We start from the raw sequence: 20,835 nt of genomic DNA on the forward strand, positions 1-20,835 counted from the left end.
AGACACTAGCATGGGACAGTTCTACTCAGTTCAACTTGGACCTGTACATGAGTCTAAGCCCCAAAGGGAAAAGATAAGAATCTGTCCCAGTGCAGTTACAAGAAATACTCCCCATTCTTTTTAAATGAAGTATTGAATATTTGTCAGCTGATGAGAAACAATTTTCATTTTGCTGCAGTGAAGTTTAATCTTACCCTTTTCAGCGACTGAGAGGTTGGGGTCACTGCACGGTTTGCAGGGTCCGACCACTTGTTGAATCAAAGCCCGCTGGAAACTAGAAGGCTGTAATGAGAGTGGACTGTCAACATGAAGTCGATTCACCATGAGAGACTACAGTACTCCCCAGCAACAGTTTAGGGAAGAGATACTGGAAGGCCAAACCCACTTGCATTCACTGAGTTTCCTTTTGTTATTTTAGCTGATGGAGGTGTTATCAAGAACATTTCCAAATTCAATGATAATGCTGATGGTAAGCAAGATCAAGGTGATGCAGCTTCAGAACAATCATATGAACAGTTCTGCCACCATCTGCTCTGACTGAATGGGCTGAACACTGAACACACCTGTACAAGCCTTTCTAGAACCACCAGGTAAGGTTTGACAGCAAGGTTTTCATGTAATATGATAGGGTTCTTGTGCATTTGTGCTAGTGGAAGAAAAACACATTGATCCTGTGAACCAGAGGTATCTCAAGACTAGGTTATCTCATGTTATTGTTTGAAAATGTGTGTGTTTCAAGAATTTCTCCAGAACAATAACTTTGGAAATTCCTTCCCTCTGACTGTTCTACACAATCCCCCACCTTATCTTCCCTTAATCATCCTCCACATAAACTCCCTTCCCATTTCTAAGGTTTGTCTTCTTTAGCTGCCAAAGCCCAAACCTCTGGAATTCTCTAGGCTCTTTGATCATTTTTGTTATCTATCTTAATATCTCCTTATTTGGTTTGGCATCATTTATTTTGATAACTACTGGACTTATAAAGTCTTAGAAAATACCCATGTTAGATGCTGCTTTATAAGTGGAAGTACATTGTGTTGTGATCATTGATGGCCTTGTCACATTGTGACTTCTTTCACCAATAAAGCCATTGCCAAGCATTTTCTTGTGAACTTCTACCTCTCTCTCCAATCTTACCACAATAATCATTTGCAAGTGGACAGAACACTCAATTCCCAAATTCCAAGCTCCATTTCCTCAGATAGCTCTGTCACAAGGAACCTGCCAAGCTGCTCCCTCATCTCTGGCTTTGTCATCAAAGCAATACATGTAATAACAATGTTACCATATAGAAGAATACTTACACTAAATTATGGGATGAAACATATGATGAGGGCAATGCAGTGGTGCAGCTGTTGCTTCACTGCTCCGGCAACCTGGGTTCAATCCTGACCTCCAGTGCTATCTGTGTGGAATTTGCACATTTTCCCTGCAACCATGTGGGTTTCCCCCAGGTGCTTGGGTTTCCTTCTCCCTCCCAAAGATGTGCAGATGGTAGGGTAATTGGCTACTTTAAATTAGCAGAGGTGAGTGGTAGGAGAATCTGAGTGAAGTTAATGAAAAAATGAGAGAAGGTAGGTTGCAGGGAAGTAAGTTGGGAAATGGAGTTGATGGGATTGCTTTGAGAGCTGACTTGGACGAAGGGTCTGCATATTGTATGTCATAAGGAAATATGATTCCAATTCAGTCTTCTCAAATATATCTGAGTTTACTGGATGAGCCTTATGTGACTGTGATAAAATGTACCCCTGACGTTCTGTGTCTAGTAACTTACTTGTCCATTCTCCATCATAGCTGGATACATGGCACTGCTGGGCCTGTCCCTGTGAGGAGGCAGCAACATCATAATGTCCCGTGAGTGACGGTACTTATCAGACAATGATGGAGAACCTGAACACAAACAGAAAGCTGAACAGTTAATTAGAAACCACAGTAGACAAAAAAATGACAAATCAGAAAAAGAAATGGGAGAGGAATGGAAAAGGCAGAGATGGATGAACAAAAAGGTCTGGATTAATATGTAGACAGGAATAAAAGATGTTAGGGAGATTATATAAGGAGGAGAAAGAAAAGAAGGGAGAAATCTATTGCAAGAGAATATGGACCAGGAAAGATGGACACAAAGGAGAGAGAAAAAGGTGGGGGGGGGGGGGGGGGGAGGACAGAGAGAAAGAGAAAGCAGAAAAAGCAGAAAGAAAGGTGAGTAAAAAGGAGACAGAAAAGAAGGGAGAGCTGGAAAAGAGGAAAGGGAGGAGAGCAGGAAAAAGAAGGAAAAGGTGGAGAAGGGGAAAGGGACAGAGAGGTAGTGAAACAGAAATAAGGATGGGATAAAGGGAAAAGAAAAGAATGTGCAAATGATAGAGACGGAAAAGACATAATTGAGAAAGTACAAACTGTGAAATGCAGAAAATTAACAGCGTCAAAAGTGATGAAACTCAGAAATATAAAGGGAGAATTAAAGTAGAAGAGGAAAAGTGAATGGAAAGAAAGAGAACAGAAAGAGCAGTACATAGGAACTATTGAGAGATTAAACTAAATAGTGAGGTTGAGAAAAGGGCATAGCTAATACAAAAGTTCTGACGGTACACCTTATATACATGTATAACATTCCTCTACTCCCTGTGCATTGTTTGGTTTCTCTATGTACCATGCAGTGGTGTTACACTTGGACCACACATCAATGATCAACAATATCGTAAAGCAGGGATAGCCATGCTTTGGACACTGGAGGCTGGATATATGTCAGAACCAATGAGTGGGCTACATATAATTACAAAGAAATGTGAGGTAACTGTGATTCTCCTGCTTTGTGATTGTAACTTCAGCAGAAGCTTTGACATAAACATCGTAGAAAGGGCATTGAGGAACTTCATTCATGAAGAAATGTTACAAAGTTAGGACTGTTCTCCCTCAAACAGAAATGACTCTAATAGAGGTTTTCAAGATGATGATGGATGTGGTAAATAGAGAGAAACCATTCTCTCTGGCAAACAGACAAATTTATTGTTCCATTTGTACAGCAAGAAGAATGTTGGAGGCAGTGAATCTAGAGGTTGAAGATCCTATTCAGAAAGGTTGTTGAATATGTCTCTCATTAGCCCTACTGCAGGCACTTGTGATCTCCTGTCTGACTGGAGATGAGCTCATGTGGGGCAGAAATGGGCATTGGTCATCACTGCCATTTTCATGTCTTTCCACATCAGTGAAAGTCCTGACCAGTTTGTACTAGCCACTGACCATTTATTGAGACGTATTTAGAAGCAATGGAGCTGTGTCTTATTGGAGAACTTTAGTTATTTGGTGACTGTGACTTGCACTTACTGATTTTACTAGTATTACCAAGTAGCTGCTATGGTGTGTCCATCCCGAGCATTACAGTGTTACTTAATATTTCTGCTAATGGATTGTGCTGTATCTGTTGGTTTCTTAGGAATCTTCATCAGACCAGGTACTATAGGGTTTCTAAATTTCTTAATTAAAGATCCCATCCAAAACCCAACTAGGAATGTGGGGCCTTTGTACATTTTGCATGTCCTGTGGAAATTATTTTCTTGTGTTTCCTACTCAATAGCCAGACAAACTGACTAGCTGATAGCTGCCAGGGTGGAAAACCAGGGGTAAGAGGAGACAACCAGAGGGTCCCCAGCAACAGGCAGTGAGAGAGCAAGACTTTGGATGGAAACAGTAGAAGAGTAGGATGAGGTTGTAGGCCTCTCTGAGGGCATAAAGGGCCAGGGAGCAATTCTGTTCTTCCCATCCACAAGGAGAGCAGTAAAAAAACACTAACTTGTTGGACCAAAAGGGTACATATTATTTTGCTGACATATTTTCAGAGTCCTGGGTTCAAGTTAAACAAGACTACACAGAAGACTGATTTAAAAAAGATAATGAAGTACCCTTCCTTTCTAAGACATAGGACACACACAGTCAACACAACTCCCTGCTTTAAAGCAAATGGCAAACTTTATGTGATGTGTTGGGAGGACATTCCCTGATCTTTAATTTTATACCCTCCTCTCCCTCACCCCGCCTGGCCCAACCCTGCCAGTTATGTGATTAAAGTGGTTAAATTATTTTTAACCCAAAAATTTGCCTTTTTGTGCATTTGGGTAGTGTGCCTTATCCAAGCATGGAATTAAAGCTTGGTTGTGGAGAACACTTTATATAGAAGATGAACACTGCCTTCCAGTGTAAAGGCAGATGGATGTCGTGCGTTACTGAACACATGAAGTAATGTGTTAGAAGACACACACACACACACACACACACACACACACACACACACACACACACACACACATATAAGCACATAGAGCTTGGACATGATTACTAGTTCCACCACTCTAATGGACTATTTGGTTCAATATCGTCTTGGTGATTATATGTGTTACTATCAATAAAAGAGAAAAGGCACAATCTCACACCCTCAAGGCTTCAATCTAGGACCAAACTTTAAACTCTGGTACATATGCAAAACAATCCTGAGAAAAGAAAACAGATGTCTCTTGCTTATGACCAGAAACTTAAATTTTGAAGAAGTGATAAATGTCCAGTAATTGACTTGGGAGTCTATGGGCAGCTACAAAACTTGGAAATCACTTTCTAAGAGGAAATATTAAGTAGTGTCTTAAAAAGGGCAATTAGGTTAAATACAACTTAATTATAAAGCACTGCAACTATTCTTTGCACTGCCTGTTAGCTATGTCCCAGGATTTGAAAGGGATACACCATATTACATTTCAATGTAAAATTCCAGGAATATACTCAAATGTTTCTGTTTCATTTCTTGTTTTGCCATACTTCTTTAATTCCAAAATATAGGAGAAAAGATGGAACATAACAAAGTCAGCTTGTGCCAGCTGCTGCACATTGCATAGATACAAGTGTGAAAAGACAAGAATCTAATATAGGAGGCAAGAGACAGCTCACTCTCAGGTTGGCTCAAGCCTTGATAAACACTTAAAAAAAATTCTTACCTCGAGCGCTTGATGGGGCTGAGTTGATCATCTGTGAAGGGGCAGAGTGCGTGGAACTCAGGCTAGAGGTGGATGGACTTGCCTGGCACGATGACAAAACAGAGACATTCGTCATGGAGCCCTGGAACTTGGGGTTAGCATAAGCAAGCTGCAGAAAAATAGAGAGAATGGCAGAAAGAAAGAGAGCACACTGGGAAACCCAAAAAGGGAACAAAACAGTGAAAGTTGAAGGGATGGACTAACAGAAGCTTTGGATGCTCAGCTGCTCATCACTCATAGCCAAGAAGTTTGCTAAAACCGGTATTTCCTATTGAACATTTGTCTCCCAGTTTTGTCTTCTTCTGTTCTGAAGATGTTGATGTAGTCTTTGATGTTGTACAATTTGATAAATATGAGTAATTCCTCAGGTACATCAACTAAGTAGCCATGCATTGTTGTAAACCCTGAGTATTAACAGACTATTTTACTTTCAAAGATATCCCTTTACTTCAAACCATGATAACCACATGCTTACAAGAAGTTTCTGCTGGGTGGAATGCTGGTTGAATTTTTTTCTGCTTGGGCATTGAGATTGGATGCAATGTTTCTTGTCACACTTATTGTAGTCACACTTATGGAGAAAGAGAATATTTTAACAATGCTCTTTTCATCTGTTTACCAAAAACATGCTACTGTAATGCTGTAGTATAATGAAAATAGTTGGATTCTTTGCCCTCTGCCTTCAAACGGGGTGTAACACTGTGTGTAACACTATTTGAAGATTATTAAAAATTCATTTACGGTTGTTTTGATGTATGTAGCCTAGTAATTGAATTTCACTCATTTTTGGTGCACTAAATGGATGGTGTGGTTAGCCCTAACGCCCATTTGGCAAACGGGTAAAACAAACAGTAAAACTGGTAAAACAAACAGTAAAACTGGTGAAATGTATCTTTAAAAAATTATTAGGACTTTTTGCACCCTTTTCCCTTTGTTAAAATGTTGCCTCTGCATTTCCTAATGACAGGAATGTGCAGAGGTTGCAGCTGTCAGATTACATTTACTGCTGGGAAGTAAATTAATACCTTAAAAGTACACTCTCCATGGCAGCCACAGTAGTTACATCATTGAGGGAAAACCAGGGAAGCGAGGGTAAGCCAGGAAGGGGAGGGAAAACCAGGAAGGTGAGGGAAAACCAGGGAGGAAGACTAATATCTACAGTGTTTCTGTCCACATCTTCTTCCCTTGTGCCCTCACATGCATCCATTCCCATGTTCTGAGAGGCCCCAGGCCACTGATCTTGGATTATATACAGAGATTAGATGCACTAACCTCTGCAGCTGTAAACACATAGAAACACAGAACTGATATGCTGCTGGAGTTTATTGTGGGATATAACTGTTGTTAACAGTGACTGTACACAATACCAGCCACACTGTTGCCCAGTTCTATTCTGACTTTATATATGGCCTCCTACACTTTTTCAACAAAGCTCAACATAAGCTCGAGGAACAGCAGTTCATCAGGAACAGCATTTGTATCCTTTGGAACTCTACATAAAATTGAACAATTTCAGAGAATCAGTCTTGTTTCTCACAGTTCCAGCATTCAGTATTTTCCTCTCTACTGTTCTGGCATTTCTGATTTCATCCCCCTCTTCCAAACATACCTTTAACTCTCTCAGCTGCACTGCCACCAACTGTGATATTCAACCTCTCCTAATCATCATCCTATTGCAGACACATCTGTGCTCTGTGTCCTGACCCACTTTACAATTTGAGCTTGTTTTATTTCTAACCTTTTTTTCAGTTCTGATAAAAGATTAACCTGAATCAATAACTTTATTTCTCTCCCCATAGCTGTTGCCTAACCCGTTGAGTATTTCAAGTATTTTCTGTTTTTATTTCTGTAGGTTAGAACTCTTGTTACACTGCACACTGGGGAATAATTTTTGTTACAGTCCCTATTGGGATTAACTGCTAAAGCAGTTCCTTTTGGGATTTAACTTTTGTTATTGTCCCAGCTAGGAAATATCTCATGATATTGCTGTAGTTAGTAATTAATTCTTGACCTTTTGATTCAATGCCAGTCGAGACTTAACTTCTGTTACTGACCCTGCTGGGGTATAACTTGTTGCAGTGCATGTTGTGATTTAACTTTACTACCCTGTTGAGATTTAATTCTTGTTGCAGTCCTCAAACAAATTTAACTTTGTTGGTGATGTCAAATTTTTCACTGTTATTGTTATTCACCAAGTGCCCTTTGTCAAGGAAACATTTGATTAATTTTACTCAATGACTCACTGAGCTGAGCTCACCTATCAAGTGGAAGCACCAATCACCATCCTTACTCTAGATATAAAGCTCTGCTACAGGCTTAGTATCTGCAAGGCCACACTAATGGCCCAAACTTGGTATATAACACGGGGAAACAATCTACAGACAGGAACTATCATACCTGCATGCGGTAAAGGTCATCTGGGGTTTCTCCAACTAGTCCATCTGTGAGGATGACGAGGTTCCCAACTTCACTGGATGTTTGTGAGGATAGTGAGGATGAGGAGTGCCTGTTGGAGCCAATCAGATTCAGGGGGCTGAAAAGATCAACAAGACAGAATATTACTTCACACTCAACAGTCCCTTCCCAGAATCCTCATTCCATGTCTTGAACCTAAGCAGCACACTCTGTAGACAGAACTTGCACAGGCACTGCTCCACCTGTTTCATCTTTCCAAGTGTTTTAAGTAGTTATAAAGAGTCATCTGCTCAGTTCGGCTTGGTTGGTGGCATCATTGTCTTCAGTGGATTCTTTGCCCACTGAAGAAGCAGACTGAGGAAGTGCTACATTGCTGGAGGCACTATTTTGACTGATATTCCTCTAAAATCTGAGCCCTGTAAATAATATTAGAGGATGCTGTATGGAGGATGGGTTTTCACTCTCATGATGAACAGATATTGGATTGAATTTGCTGTTTAGGTGCTCCAACTGTGTAATATTGCTCCACATAAATGTGTAGAGTTCTTTCCCAGCAAATGAACTCAGTATCATATTTCACTTCCAACTAGTTGCTCTTCAAGATAGACAAAATTATATCGGATACGCATAAAATCATCAGAGGTATGAGCAGGAGTGGGGTATTAGGAGTGGGCTTGAGCCTATTCCACCATTCAATAAAATCATCCCTGATCAACTGTAGCTTCAACTCTACTTTCCTGCATTTCCCCACAATCCTCAACTCCCCTTTATTCCAAAAATATGTCTACCCGCATTGAATATATTCAATGACTATGCCTCTACAGTTGCTTGGAGCAGATAACTCTAGATTCATGACTCTTCAGAGAAGAAATTCCTCCTTAACTCTTAAATGGGAGACTCCTTATTCTGAAACTATACCCCCAAGTTTAGCATGGTCCCAGGAGGGTAAATATCTCAACATCCACCTTGACAAGCCCCAGAATCTTTTATGCTTCAATAAGATCATCTTTCATTCTTCTAAACCCCAACGAGCATGGCCCCAACCCAGTTTCTCATAAGGCAACCCCTTCATTTCTGAAATCAACTTAGTGAATCTTCTCTGAATAGCCTCCAATGTGAGTAAATCCCTGCATAGATAAGGAAACAAACTGTATGACAGGTGTAGTCTCCAAGTTGTAGTAAAAATTCCACCGTCATGTTACAATAAAGGTTGACATTCCATTTGGCTTACCATCAAGCTAACTTTCTGCACTTCATGTACAAGGTCACAATGTATAATAACATTTTGTAGTCTAAGGAATGCAAATTAGATCAAAAACATTTTCTCTCTTTCCTTTCATTTAGCCACTTTCAAAAAGGAATCACCACACAGTAATCAGTGATAAATAGTGCTCTTAATCCTGGAGCATTGAAGCCAAAAGTGCCATTCCAAAGGAGAACAGTTAATTGCACACAGTCCAACACTCACATGAACATTAAACTAATATCCTTGAGGATACAATCTGGTCTCTGTGATTCACAAGACACACTGACACGGTTGACCCCTATCTTCTTATGCCAAAGAACGGCACTCATTTGTATCAAAACTTGGGATGGGCAAGAAAGGTCTGCTTTCCCACTGAGATAGATGTGTTAAGAATGGAAGGCAAACCTTGTATTTATATTCCATTCTGATGAAGGGTGTCAGACCTGCAATGTTACTTGTGTTTCTCTCTCCACAGATGCTACCTAACCTGCTAAGTGTTTCCAGCCTGTTGTTTTTGTTTTGCATTTATATGTAGCATTACCTTACAGTCGAACATAATGGATGATGCTCTACTCTCCCTATACTCATGACATTGTGGCTAAGCACCATCTATAAATTTGCAGATGACACCACTGTTGTTGATAGAATCTCAGATGGCGACGAGGAGGCGTACAGGAGAGAGATAGTTCGGCTGGTTGAGTGGTGTTGCAACAACCACCTCGCACTCAACGTCAACAACACTGAGGAATTGAAAGGGAGATGTTAGGAGAACACACACTAGTCCTCATTGAGGGCTCAGCGGTGGAAAGGGTGAGCAGCTTCAAGTTCCTGCGTGTCAACATTTCGGAGGATTTATCCTGGGCCCAACACATCGATGCAATCACAAAGAAGACATGCCAGCGGCTCTACTTCATTAGGAATTTGAGGAGATTTAGTATGTCATCAAAGACTCTTGCAAATTTTTATAGATGTATAGTGGAGAGCATTCTGACTGATTGCATCACTACCTGGTATGGAGGCTCCAATGCACAGGGTCACAAGAGGCTGCAGAAGGTTGTAGAATCAGCCAGCTCCATCATTGGCACAACCCTCCCCACCATCGAGGACATCTTCAAGAGGTGGTGCCTCAAGAAGGCAGCATCCATCACTAAGGACCCTCACCATCTGGGACATGCCCTCTTCTCGTCACTACCACCAGGCAGAGGGTACAGGAGCCTGAAGACCCACACTCATTGATTTGGGAACAGCTTCTTACAGTCCGCGATCAGATTTCTGAATAGTTCATGAACTCATGAACACAACTTCATTATTCCTTTTTGTTTGCACTATTTATTTATTTCGTATTTTATTGTAATTTTTATGTCTTTGCACTGTACTGCTGCTGCAAACCAACAAACTTCATGACATATGTCAATGATAATAAATCTGATTGTGATTTTATTTTATTGTAACAGAAATAATAGAACATACAGAACACTACAGCACATTACAGGCCCTTTGGCCCACGATGTTGTGCCGACACTTTACCCTGCTTTAAGATCTATCCAACCCTTCCCTCCCACATAGCCCTCCATTTCTCTATCATTCATGTGGCTATCTAAGAGTCTCTTAAATGTCCCTAATGTATCTACCCCCACAACCTCTGCCGGCAGTGTGTTCTACGCATCCACCACTTTCCGTGTAAAAAAAACTTACTTCTGACATCACCCCTATACACCTTTCACCTTAAAATTATGCCCCCTCGTGTTAGCTATTGTCGCCCTGGGAAAAGTCTCTGACTGTCCACTCGATCTATGCCTCTTATCATCTTGTACACCTCCATCAAGTCACCTCTCATCCTCCTCCTCTCCAAAGAAAAAAGCCCTAGCTCACTCAATCTATCCTCATAAGACATGCTTTCCAATCCAGTCAGCATTCTGGTAAATCTCCTCTGCACCCTCTCTAAAGCTTCCACATCCTTCCTATAATGAGGTGACCAGAACTGAACACAATACTACAAGTGTGGTCTAACCAGAGTTCTATAGAGCTGCAACATTACTGTTGAACTCAATACCCCGACTAATGAAGGCCAACACACCATACGCCTTCTTAACAACCCTATCGACCTGCGTGGCAACCTTGAGGGATCTATGGACGTGGACCCTCTGTTCCTCCACTCTGCTAAGAGTCCTACTGTTAACCTTGTATTCTGCCTTCAAATTAAAACTTCAAAAGTGTATCACTTCACACTTTTCCAGGTTGAACTCCATCTGCCACTTCTCAGCCCAGCTCTGCATCCTATCAATGCCCTGTTGTGACCAACAGCAACCTTCGAGACTATCCACACCACCACCGACCTTCGTGTCATCAGCAAACTTACTAACCCACCCTTCCACATCCTCATCCTCATCCAAGTCATTTATAAAAATCATAAAGAGCAGGGGTCCCAGAAGAGATCCCTGGGGAACACCACTGGTCACCGACCTCCAGGCAGTATACACTCTGTCTACACCACCCTCTGTCTTCTATGGACGAGCCAATTCTGAATCTGCACAGCCAGGTTTCCCTGGATCCCATGCCTCCTGATGTTCTGAATAAGCACGAGGAACCTTATCAAACACCTTACTAAAATCCATGTACACCATATCCAGTGCTCTACCTTCATCAATGTGCTTTGTCCTCAAACAACTCAATCAAGCTTGTGAGGCACGACCTGCCCCTCACAAAGCCGCCATGCTGACTATCCTTAATCAGCCTATGCTTCTCCAAATGTCCGTAAATCCTGTCCCTTAGAATCTTCTCCAGTAATTTGCCCACCAATGAAGTAAGACTCACTGGCCTGTAATTCCTAGGGTTATCCCTACTTCCTTTCTTAAACAAAGGTACAACATTTGCCACTCTCCAATCATCTGGCACTACTCTGTGACCATGGGGACGCAAAGATCATTGCCAAGGGCGCAGCAATCTTTTCTCTCGCTTCCCGTAATAACCTTGGATATATGAAAAACACAATGATGCTGGAGGAACTCAGCAGGCCAGGCAGCATCCGTGGAGAAAAGCAGGCAGTCAACGTTTCGGGTCAGGACCCCTCTTCAGGACTGAAGATAGGAAAAGGGGAAGCCCAATATATAGGAGGGAAAAGCAGAGCAGTGATAGGTGGACAAAAGAGGGGAGGCGGGGTGGGCACAGGGGTAGATGGAGGTAAGAAATAGTGATAGGCAGGTGTGGGTGAGAAGGGGAGAGCAGATCCACAGGGGATGGGTAAAAGGTAAGAAGAGAGAGAAAAAAAAGGCTGGGAAAGGGAAGAAGTGAAGAAGCATGGTGGGGGTGGGGTGGTTTGTGGGGAAGGGGGGTGGGGATCACCTAAAGTGGGAGAATTCAATGTTCATGCCATTAGGCTGCAAGGTTCCAAGACAGAAAATGAGGTGCTGTTCCTCCAGTTTGCGCTTGGAATTCTCCTGGCAGTGGAGGAGGCCAAGGACTGACATATCAGTAATAGTGTGGGGGGGGGGGGTGGGGGGAGTTGAAGTGACTGGCAACGGGAAGGTGCAGATCGTGGTTACGGACCGAGCGCAGGTGTTCTGCGAAACAGTCACCTAGTCTGCATTTGGTCTCACCAGTGTAGAGGAGGCCTCACTTGGAGCACCGAATGCAGTAGATGATATTAAGGGAGGTACAGGTGAACCTCTGTCTTACCTGAAAGGACTGTTTGGGTCCCTGGATGGAGGTAGTGTAGGGGCAGGTGTTGCACCTATGGTGGGGGCAGTGGAAAGTTCTTTGGGGTGGGAGCGGGATGGGTGGGGAGGTGTTGGGGGAGGAGTGAACGAGGGAGTCGCAGAGAGACCGGTCCCTGTGAAGGGCAGAAAGGGGTGGGGAGGGGAAGATATGCTTGGTGGTGGGGTCCCGTTAGAGATGGCAGAAGTGGCGGGGAATGATATGTTGGATGTGTAGGCTGGTGGGATGAAATGTGAGGACAAGAGGGACCCTATCTCTGTTGAGTCTGGGAGGGGTAGGGGTAAGAGCGGAGGTGTGGGAAATGGCAGAGATACGGGTTCAAGCTCTCTCGACCACAGTCAGGGGGAAGCCCCAGTTCGAAAAGAATTTGGACATCTCGGATGTCCTGGAATGGAAAGCAGATGCAGCGGTGTAGTATGAAAGGCCAGGGGTCAGATGACAGTGACAACACTACTGACCCCCATCGTCGGATGATAGCATTGCCTATCAGGTCGGAAGCTATACCACTGTCAATCAGGGGTCCGGCTCCGCCCCATTAGGTAAACACCTTTGTCTTGCTGGACCACTCGGATTGGTCTGTGCGAGCACCTTTGTTCCTGGGCACATCTACCATTGGCCCGTTTAAAACACCTTTGTCCTTGCTGGGCCACCCAGCCCCCCAGCAGCATAAAAGTGCTGCATGTTTGGTTTTTCTTCCTCTTTTTCTGTCTCCGAGGATGTTGAGGTAAACTGTGCACTACTTCAGGGTAGTTAGTTAAGGACTCCCGAGACCAAAGAGCCAATGTTTGTCCAGAATCAGGGTGTCCAAACATTGTACTGTTTACTCCTTGATCATTTGTACCCAGTTATTTTGTGTGTGTGTGTGTGTGTGTGTACCTCACCCTCTGTCGCGATTTCCCTCCACATTCGTGCTCCTGCTTGAGAGTGTGTGTGTGCATCTGTTCCCATTCATTCTGTCCCTGCATTTGTCTTTGTTAATAAACCATTTTTAAATTACAAAGACTGTGTGTCCAGACCTTTATATTTAAGATACCAGAAAAACCTTTCTCACAACAAGTGGAGGCAGAGAAATTGAGAAAAAGGGAAATGATGGAGGTGGTGTAGGGGCAGGTGTTGGTGATAGAGGTGGTGTAGCACCAGTTCCTACACCACCTCCATCCCGGGACCCAAACAGTCCTTTCAGGTAAGACAGAGATTCACCTGCACCTCCCTTAATATCATCTACTGCATTCAGTGCTCCAAGTGAGGCCTCCTCTACATTGGTGAGACCAAACACAGACTAGGTGATCACTTCACCGAACACCTGCACTCTGTCCGTAACCGCAACCTGCATCTTCCCATTGCCAGTCACTTCAACTCCCCTTCCCACACTATCACTGATGTGTCAGTCCTTGGCCTCCTCCACTGCCAGGAGAATTCCAAGTGCAAACTGGAGGAACAGCACCTCATTTTCTGTCTTGGAACCTTGCAGCCTAACGGCATGAACATTGATTTCTCCCACTTTAGGTAATCCCCAACCCCCCTATCCCACAAATCACATCCCCCACCACCACCACCATGCTTCTTCTTCCCTTTTTCCCAGCCTTTTTTTTTCTCTCTCCTTATCTTTGACCCATCCCCCGGTGGATCTGCTCTCCCCTCCTCCCCATCACTATCTCTTACCTGCATCTACTGATCACCACCCTGTGCCCACCCCACCACCCCACCTCCCCTCTTTTGTCCACTTATCACTGCTCTGCTTTTCCCTCCCATATATTGGGCTTCCTCTTTTCCTGTCTTCAGTCCTGAAGAAGGGTCCTGACCCGAAATGTTGACCGTCTGCTTTTCTCCACGGACGCTGCCTGGCCTGCTGAGTTCCTCCAGCATCATAGTGTTTTTCATCTAGATTCCAGCATCTGCAGTCCTTTGTTTCTCTAACTTTGGATATATCCCGTCTGGGCCCGGTGACTTATCTATCCTAATGTTTTTCAGAAGTTCCAGCACTTCCTCTTTCCTCACGTCGACATGCCCTTGCATATCAGCCTGTTGTACACCATCCTCACAAACGTCAAGGTCTCTCTCACTGGTGAATACTGAAGCAAAGTATTCATTAAGGACCTCCCCTTCCTCTTCCGACTCCAGGCACATGTTTCCTCTTTTATCCCTGATCGGTCCTACCTTCACTCTAGTCATCCTCCTATTCTTCACATACATGTAGAACGCTTTTGGGTTTTCTTAATCCTACTTGCCACGGCCTTCTCATGCCCCCTTCTTGCTCTCCTAAATCCATTCTTAAGCTCCCTCCTGGCTACCTTGTAACTCTCCAGAGTCCTGTCTGATCCTTGCTTTCTGAACTTTAGGTAAGCTTCTTTCTTCCTCTTGAGAAGATATTCTACGTCTCGTCAACCACGGTTCCTTCACTCTACCATCTTTACCCTGCCTCAATGGGACAAACCTATCCAGAACCCCATGTTTCCTTAAACAACCTCCACATTTCCACTGTGCACTTCCTCAAGAACATGTCCCCCATTTACACTCCCAAGTTCCTGCCTAACAGCCTCAATATTCCCCTTCCCCCAATTAAATACTTTCCCATATTGTCTGCTCCTATCCCCTTCCAAGGCTATGGTAAGGGTCAAGGAGTTATGGTCACCGTCTCCAAAATGTTCTCCCACCGAGAGATCTGAAACCTGATCAGGCTCATTGCCCAGTACCAGGTCCAGTATAGCCTCTCCTCCAGTCAGCTGTCCACATACTGTGTCAGGAATCCTTCCTGGACACACCTAACAAACTCTGCCCCATCTATCCCCCTTACACTAAGGAGGTGCCAATCAATATTAGGGAAGTTGAAATCACCCATGACAACAACCCTGTTATTTTTGCACCTCTCTAAAATCTGCCTCCTGATCTGTTCCTCAGTGTCTCTGCTGCTATTGGGGCGGGTTTGTAGAATACTCCCAATAGAGTGATTGCTCCCTTCCTGTTTCTGACTTCCACCCACACTGACTCAGTAGACGATCCCTTCAAGACACCCTCCCTTTCTACAGCTGTGACACTGTCCCTGATCAGCAAAGCCACTTCCCCACCTCTTTTAACTCCGTCCCTGTCCCTTTTGAAACACCTAAACCCTGGAATATCCAACAGCCTTTCCTGCCCTTGCTACAGCTAAGTCTCTGTAATGGTCACCACATCATAGTTCCATGTACTTACCCATGCTCTAAGTTCATCACCCTTGTTCCTGATACTTCTCGCACTAAAACAGACACACTTCAGCCCATCCATCTGACTGCAATTTTGCCCTTTCAACTGCCTATCCTTCCTCACAGTCTTTCTACATGCTGCATCTGCTTGTACATTAAATGCACCAACCTCTGACCTATCACTTGGGTTCCCATCCCCCTGTCGAAGTAGTTTAAACCCTCCCCAACAGTTCTAGCAAACCCGCCCGCAAGAATATTGGTCCCCCTCCAGTTCAGGTGTAACCCATCCCCTTTATACAGGTTGTACCTTCCGCAGAAGAGATCCCAATGATCAACAAATCTGAAACCCTGCCCCCTGCACCAGCTCCTCAGCCACGCATTCATCTGCCAAATCAAACTATTCTTACCCTCATTGGCACGTGGCACAGGCAGCAATCCAGAGATTACTACCCTCGAGGTCCTGCTTTTCAGCTTCCGACCTAACTCCCTATATTCCCTCTTCAGGACCTCATCTCTTTTCCTATCTATGTCTTTGGTGCCAATATGTACCACGACCTCTGGCTGTTCGCCCTCACCCTTCAGAATGCTGTGAACCTGATCCAAGACGTCCCTGCCTCTGGCACCCACGAGGCAACATACCATCCGGGAGTCTCTTTCACGTCCACAGAATCTCCTGTCTGCTCCCTTTACTACGGAATCCCTAATCACTACTGCTTCCTCTTCTCCCCCTTTGCTTCTGCACCACACAACCAGGCTCAGTGCCAGAGACTTGGTCACTGTGGCTTTCCCCTGGTAGGTCCCCCCCCCCAACAGTATCCAAAGCAGTATACCTGTTATTGAGAGGAACGGCCACAGGGGTACTCTGCACTGCCTGCCTTTTCTCCTTCCTTCTCCTGACAGTCACTCAGCTACCTGCCTCCTGCAGCTCAGGAGTGACTGCCTCCCTGTAGCTCTTATCTATGAGCTCCTTGTTCTCCCATAGGAGCCGAAGGTCAACCAGCTGCATCTCCAATTCATGTTATAATTGTTATAATTTGATATTTATCCACAGATTAGTAAACAATAAATATAAACAATGACACCAGTCCTCCATATATGTATCTGGGCACATGGCCTCAATGCTGTTGCTTGTGTACATGCTGGGCATCTCTTTCCCTTTCCTTTGTCTGTGTACAGACTGGCTCACCAGCCTCTTTGCCCTTGCCAATATACAGCTTAGCCATCAGTCTCACTCACCTGTGCCTATGCATGAGCTTGATAGTTTCTGGACTCATGGGATTATGGCCAGACATGAGGCTTCCACGTGGCGTGCTGGAACCAGAGCAAACAGGGCTGATCTTGTCCATTCCAGGAAGATCCTATGTAGGAGATGGAAGATTCAATGACTTTAGCATTTCTGAATGGCTGGCACCATAAAGTCACTGAGATGTATTTATATAGATGAATGTCTACATAATTAACTATGTATTTCTTGTAGCTGAAGACACATTGCAACATCTCTTTTCGGAAGTTCCCATAACATCAAAGGCAGCTCCCTACTTTGACAATAGTGCAGAACAGCTCTTCCTTTAGCACATCCTCAGTGTACCTTGGATTTTCCAGGCATTAGACCAACTGTTCATTCTTCTCTGAGGTAGTACAGTAGTATAGTTTTTTTATATAATATTATATTATTTATATTATATTAAAAATATCAGCATATTTTTCTGCAGCAGTGACACCAAACACAGACCTAATCCTGATCCCAGCCAATTCACACAGAGACCAATTTGATCTGACAGATGCAAATCCCTGTAAATTGTTAAAATTCCATCAGAATATCAAAAGCATTTGGCTTCTTATACAAGTACAATTCACACTCTTCACTTATTCAAGAGGTTAATCAGGCAGATTGAGGGTGCATACACATGGTGGAAGAAGAAAACTGAGCAATTGTACATGAAAGAAAGTGTTCAAAAAAGAGGGTGTCACAGTATAGAGAAAATCATAGAGTTGTTGCAGCATAGAAGGAGGCCTTGCAGACCATTGAGTCAGTGAGGCCTCTTGGAAAGCAGTCTGGTTAGTCCCATTCTCTCGTCTTTCCCCATTTCCCGAAATATACTTTCAGAAAGACTTGAAAGGCAAGTCAGCTGACCAATGCCAAGCTACAGGGATCTGCTAACAAATACAATAGGGTAGTGTATCCTTGGTGCAATCTTATATTTGCAAGCTACCAATAAACCTAGTAACTGATTCGCAATGGCTGATGGACTCAAGGCAAAACTGATTATGAGTGAGATTGCTCCCTGTACCTGTACTACTGTTACCATAGATCAGCACCACAGTTTGCCTATCAGGAGCCACAGCAGAACTTGGGCCCGCTGCTAGTCCTTTCTGCTATAGTATGTGCCAGTCCGACCTTTGTACAGTAACCCATCTGGATCATGAGAACAATTCCCCACAATCAGTCAATGCAACAGTGCCAGCAAATACTTGGTGGTATGACTGTGGGGGCAATTGATCAGACTTTTGTTGCCATACTTTCCTTCATCCAGTATCAAAAACAGAAATATTTTTGGGGTGTTTTTAAGGTGCAATCCTTATGGTTCTGGAAAAAAAACACAAAAAAGCACCATGATAGTCTGCTGTAGCAGCTTTCTGTGTTTACCAAGGTGAGGCAATTTTATTGCTCTCTGCTGAAGGGAGTGCATGGGAACTGGGAAAGCCATGGAACACTTTGCATACAGCCTGACTTCAAAGTCAAAGTCGAGTTTATTGTCATATGCACAAGTACATGGATGCACAGGTGCAATGAATCCTGCTGTATTCTGATATCCTGCTGTAGGACCAGACCTTTCAAATCTGAGAGAAAGTGGATTTCTACTGGAAGTCCACTGGTCTGAGTAATAAGAACAATTGGTTAAAAAAAAGAAAGTATTTAGAGCATCTGGCACAAAGGGTTCTGAATACTCCAGTGCTATCTTGGCATGCTTCCCACCTCCTGCCTTCTAAACCCATATTGTTCTGCTTACTCGTAACCCTGTGCTTGCTGACTTATATTAACAACTTCTCAGATAATGCCTTGAATTTAAAGTTCTCGTTCTTCTGTTCCGTTCTGTCTGCAGCCATACACCTCCTGATCCCAGTAAGCTCTGTCAGTCAGCCTTCTGAGAGATTTGTGCTCCTCCACTGCTAGCCTCTGGCACATCCTCCATTCAGCTGTCTGCACTGTACACTTTACATTTCTCTCTGCTGGAAACAGTCTTTGAAAACGTACTTCTTTGACCAATGCTTTGGTCACCTGGCCTAACTTCTCTATGTGGCTCAATGCCAATTTTTTGTATAACATCTTCCAAAGTTGTTTGGATTGTTTTATTATGTTAAAAGCTCTATGTGAATAAAAGCTATTGGAAAACAAAACAGTAAAGCAAGCTAGGTCTGGCTTGAACAACACTAACTTGCATCTATATATACATGGGATAGAGGTGTGATAAGACAAAAACATTAAGAGGGGTGACCAAAAGCTTCGTGACTAAGGTGGATTTTATGGATCATGTTGAGGAAGTTGGAAAGATGCAGGGATTAAGATAGGTATTTCCATATGAAGAATCTATGTAGTTGAAGCTAAAGCCACCAATGATGAGGTGAAAGGAGGGGGAAACTCAGCTCAAGTCAAATAGAACAGCCTGAATGTGAACTTCCTGGTTTCATTTGAACACAAGAAGATATATATGAATATACAAATTAAAAGTAGGCCACAGCCCCTTGAGCCTACTCTATCATTCAATAAGATTATGGCTGATCCGACTGTAACCTCAACCTTACATTTCCCTACTACAGGTAACTTTTCACCCCTTTGCTTATCAAGGATCTACCAACCTCTGTCTTAAAAATATTCAAAGTCTCTGCTTCAATCACCCTCTGAGGACGAGAGTTCCAAAGACCCACAATTCTTGAGAGAAAAAGAACGCCTCATCTTTTTCTTAAATCAGCACCCTCTTATTTTTAAACAGTGATCGCTAGTTCTAGATTATCTCACCTGAGGAAAGGCAATTACGCTTCAAAACTCCAGCAGATACAAGCCTAAAATGTCCAATCTGTCTGCATAAGAGAACTAGCCCACTCCAGTCTAGTAAATGTCCTCTCAACTGCTTCCAAAGCATTAATAACCTTCCTTTAATAAGAAGACCAATACAGCACTGTACACAGTATTCCAGATGTGGTCTCAACCATGCCCTATATAACAGAAGTACAATCTCCCTATATTTGTATTTAATTTCCTTTGCAATAAATGATAAGATATTGTTAGTTTTCCTAACAACTTGTACCTTCTACCTAGATATTTGTGAATCATGCTCTAGGGCACTTAATTCCCTCTGTATTTTAGAGTCCTGTAATCTTTCACTATTAGACAATGTCATTTTCTTATTTTCCCTGTCAAAATGGACAATTTCACACTATACTCTATTTGCCAGATCTTTACCCACTCACCTACCATATCCATATCCCTCTTTAGCCTCCTTACGTCCTCTTCACAACTTACTTTCCTATCTACCTCTGTGTTACCGGCAAATTTAGCCACCAAACCTTCACTTCCTTCATCCAAGTAAAACATTGGTTTGGCCACAAATGTAGTATTTTATCACCTTTTAGGTACCACATTTTAGGTGCATAAGATATTTTTTACATGATTCCAGGGAAAAGGGACATTAGTTCTGTGGATAGACTTGAGAATCTGGAGTTGTTCTCCTTGAAACAGAGAAAGTAGCAAGGAGATCTGATAGATGTGTTTAAAATCATTGGCTGCTCTCTACTCTGCCTAGGTCAAGAACAGAAGTGAAAGGAGAAAGGAAATTGACAAAAGAACCAGAAGTGATACGATGAAAAACTATTTTTGTGCAGTGAGAAGTTTGAATCTGGAATATACTGCTGGAAAGATAGTGGATACAGATCCAAATGCTGCATTTAAAAGAAAACCTGGATGACTACCTGAATAAATAAAAATTGCACAGATATAGGGAGAGGGAAGGAGAGTGAGATAGGCTTAGAGCTTGCCCAGACTCCTTCCAATGTTAACCTATGATTCTGCCCGGTTGAGAATGGCACTGGTTGAGGAATGAGCTGGACATTTGCTAGACTGCCTGGCTTGATGCCACACTCTACAGCACAGTTATGCCCAGTTATGCACTGTGTGAAAAGTGAAATTCATGGGCCCTTGATATACTGATCTGTAAATGGGTGGGTACAATGAGAGAAGATAATTTCAAACAGTTTTATCTTTCACATT

The 20,835-nt window shown here is 43.2% G+C and overlaps 1 protein-coding gene and 1 long non-coding RNA gene across 4 annotated transcripts in view; one reads left to right on the forward strand and one right to left on the reverse strand.

The window, feature by feature from the left end:
- LOC127571140 (uncharacterized) overlaps positions 1–4,929 on the forward strand; it is a 43,613-nt gene extending 38,684 nt beyond the window's left edge. Inside the window, exons 4-7 of the long non-coding RNA XR_007956449.1 lie at positions 419–590; positions 1,795–1,854; positions 2,655–2,787; positions 4,822–4,929. This is a non-coding gene — a long non-coding RNA (uncharacterized LOC127571140). The remainder of the gene's footprint in view (positions 1–418; positions 591–1,794; positions 1,855–2,654; positions 2,788–4,821) is intronic.
- Positions 1–20,835, reverse strand: part of dock3 (dedicator of cytokinesis 3) — an 822,502-nt gene that overhangs the window by 15,025 nt on the left and 786,642 nt on the right. For all 3 annotated transcript variants that reach the window (XM_052017225.1, XM_052017226.1, XM_052017224.1), the window contains exons 47-51: positions 16,806–16,927; positions 7,413–7,548; positions 4,977–5,124; positions 1,775–1,890; positions 195–282 (exon numbers count right to left, since the gene is read on the reverse strand). In XM_052017225.1, the coding sequence (XP_051873185.1) occupies positions 195–282; positions 1,775–1,890; positions 4,977–5,124; positions 7,413–7,548; positions 16,806–16,927 (610 nt within the window). The remainder of the gene's footprint in view (positions 1–194; positions 283–1,774; positions 1,891–4,976; positions 5,125–7,412; positions 7,549–16,805; positions 16,928–20,835) is intronic.

This window comes from Pristis pectinata, chromosome 6, assembly GCF_009764475.1.
Source record: "Pristis pectinata isolate sPriPec2 chromosome 6, sPriPec2.1.pri, whole genome shotgun sequence".
NCBI classification, from domain to species: domain Eukaryota; kingdom Metazoa; phylum Chordata; class Chondrichthyes; order Rhinopristiformes; family Pristidae; genus Pristis; species Pristis pectinata.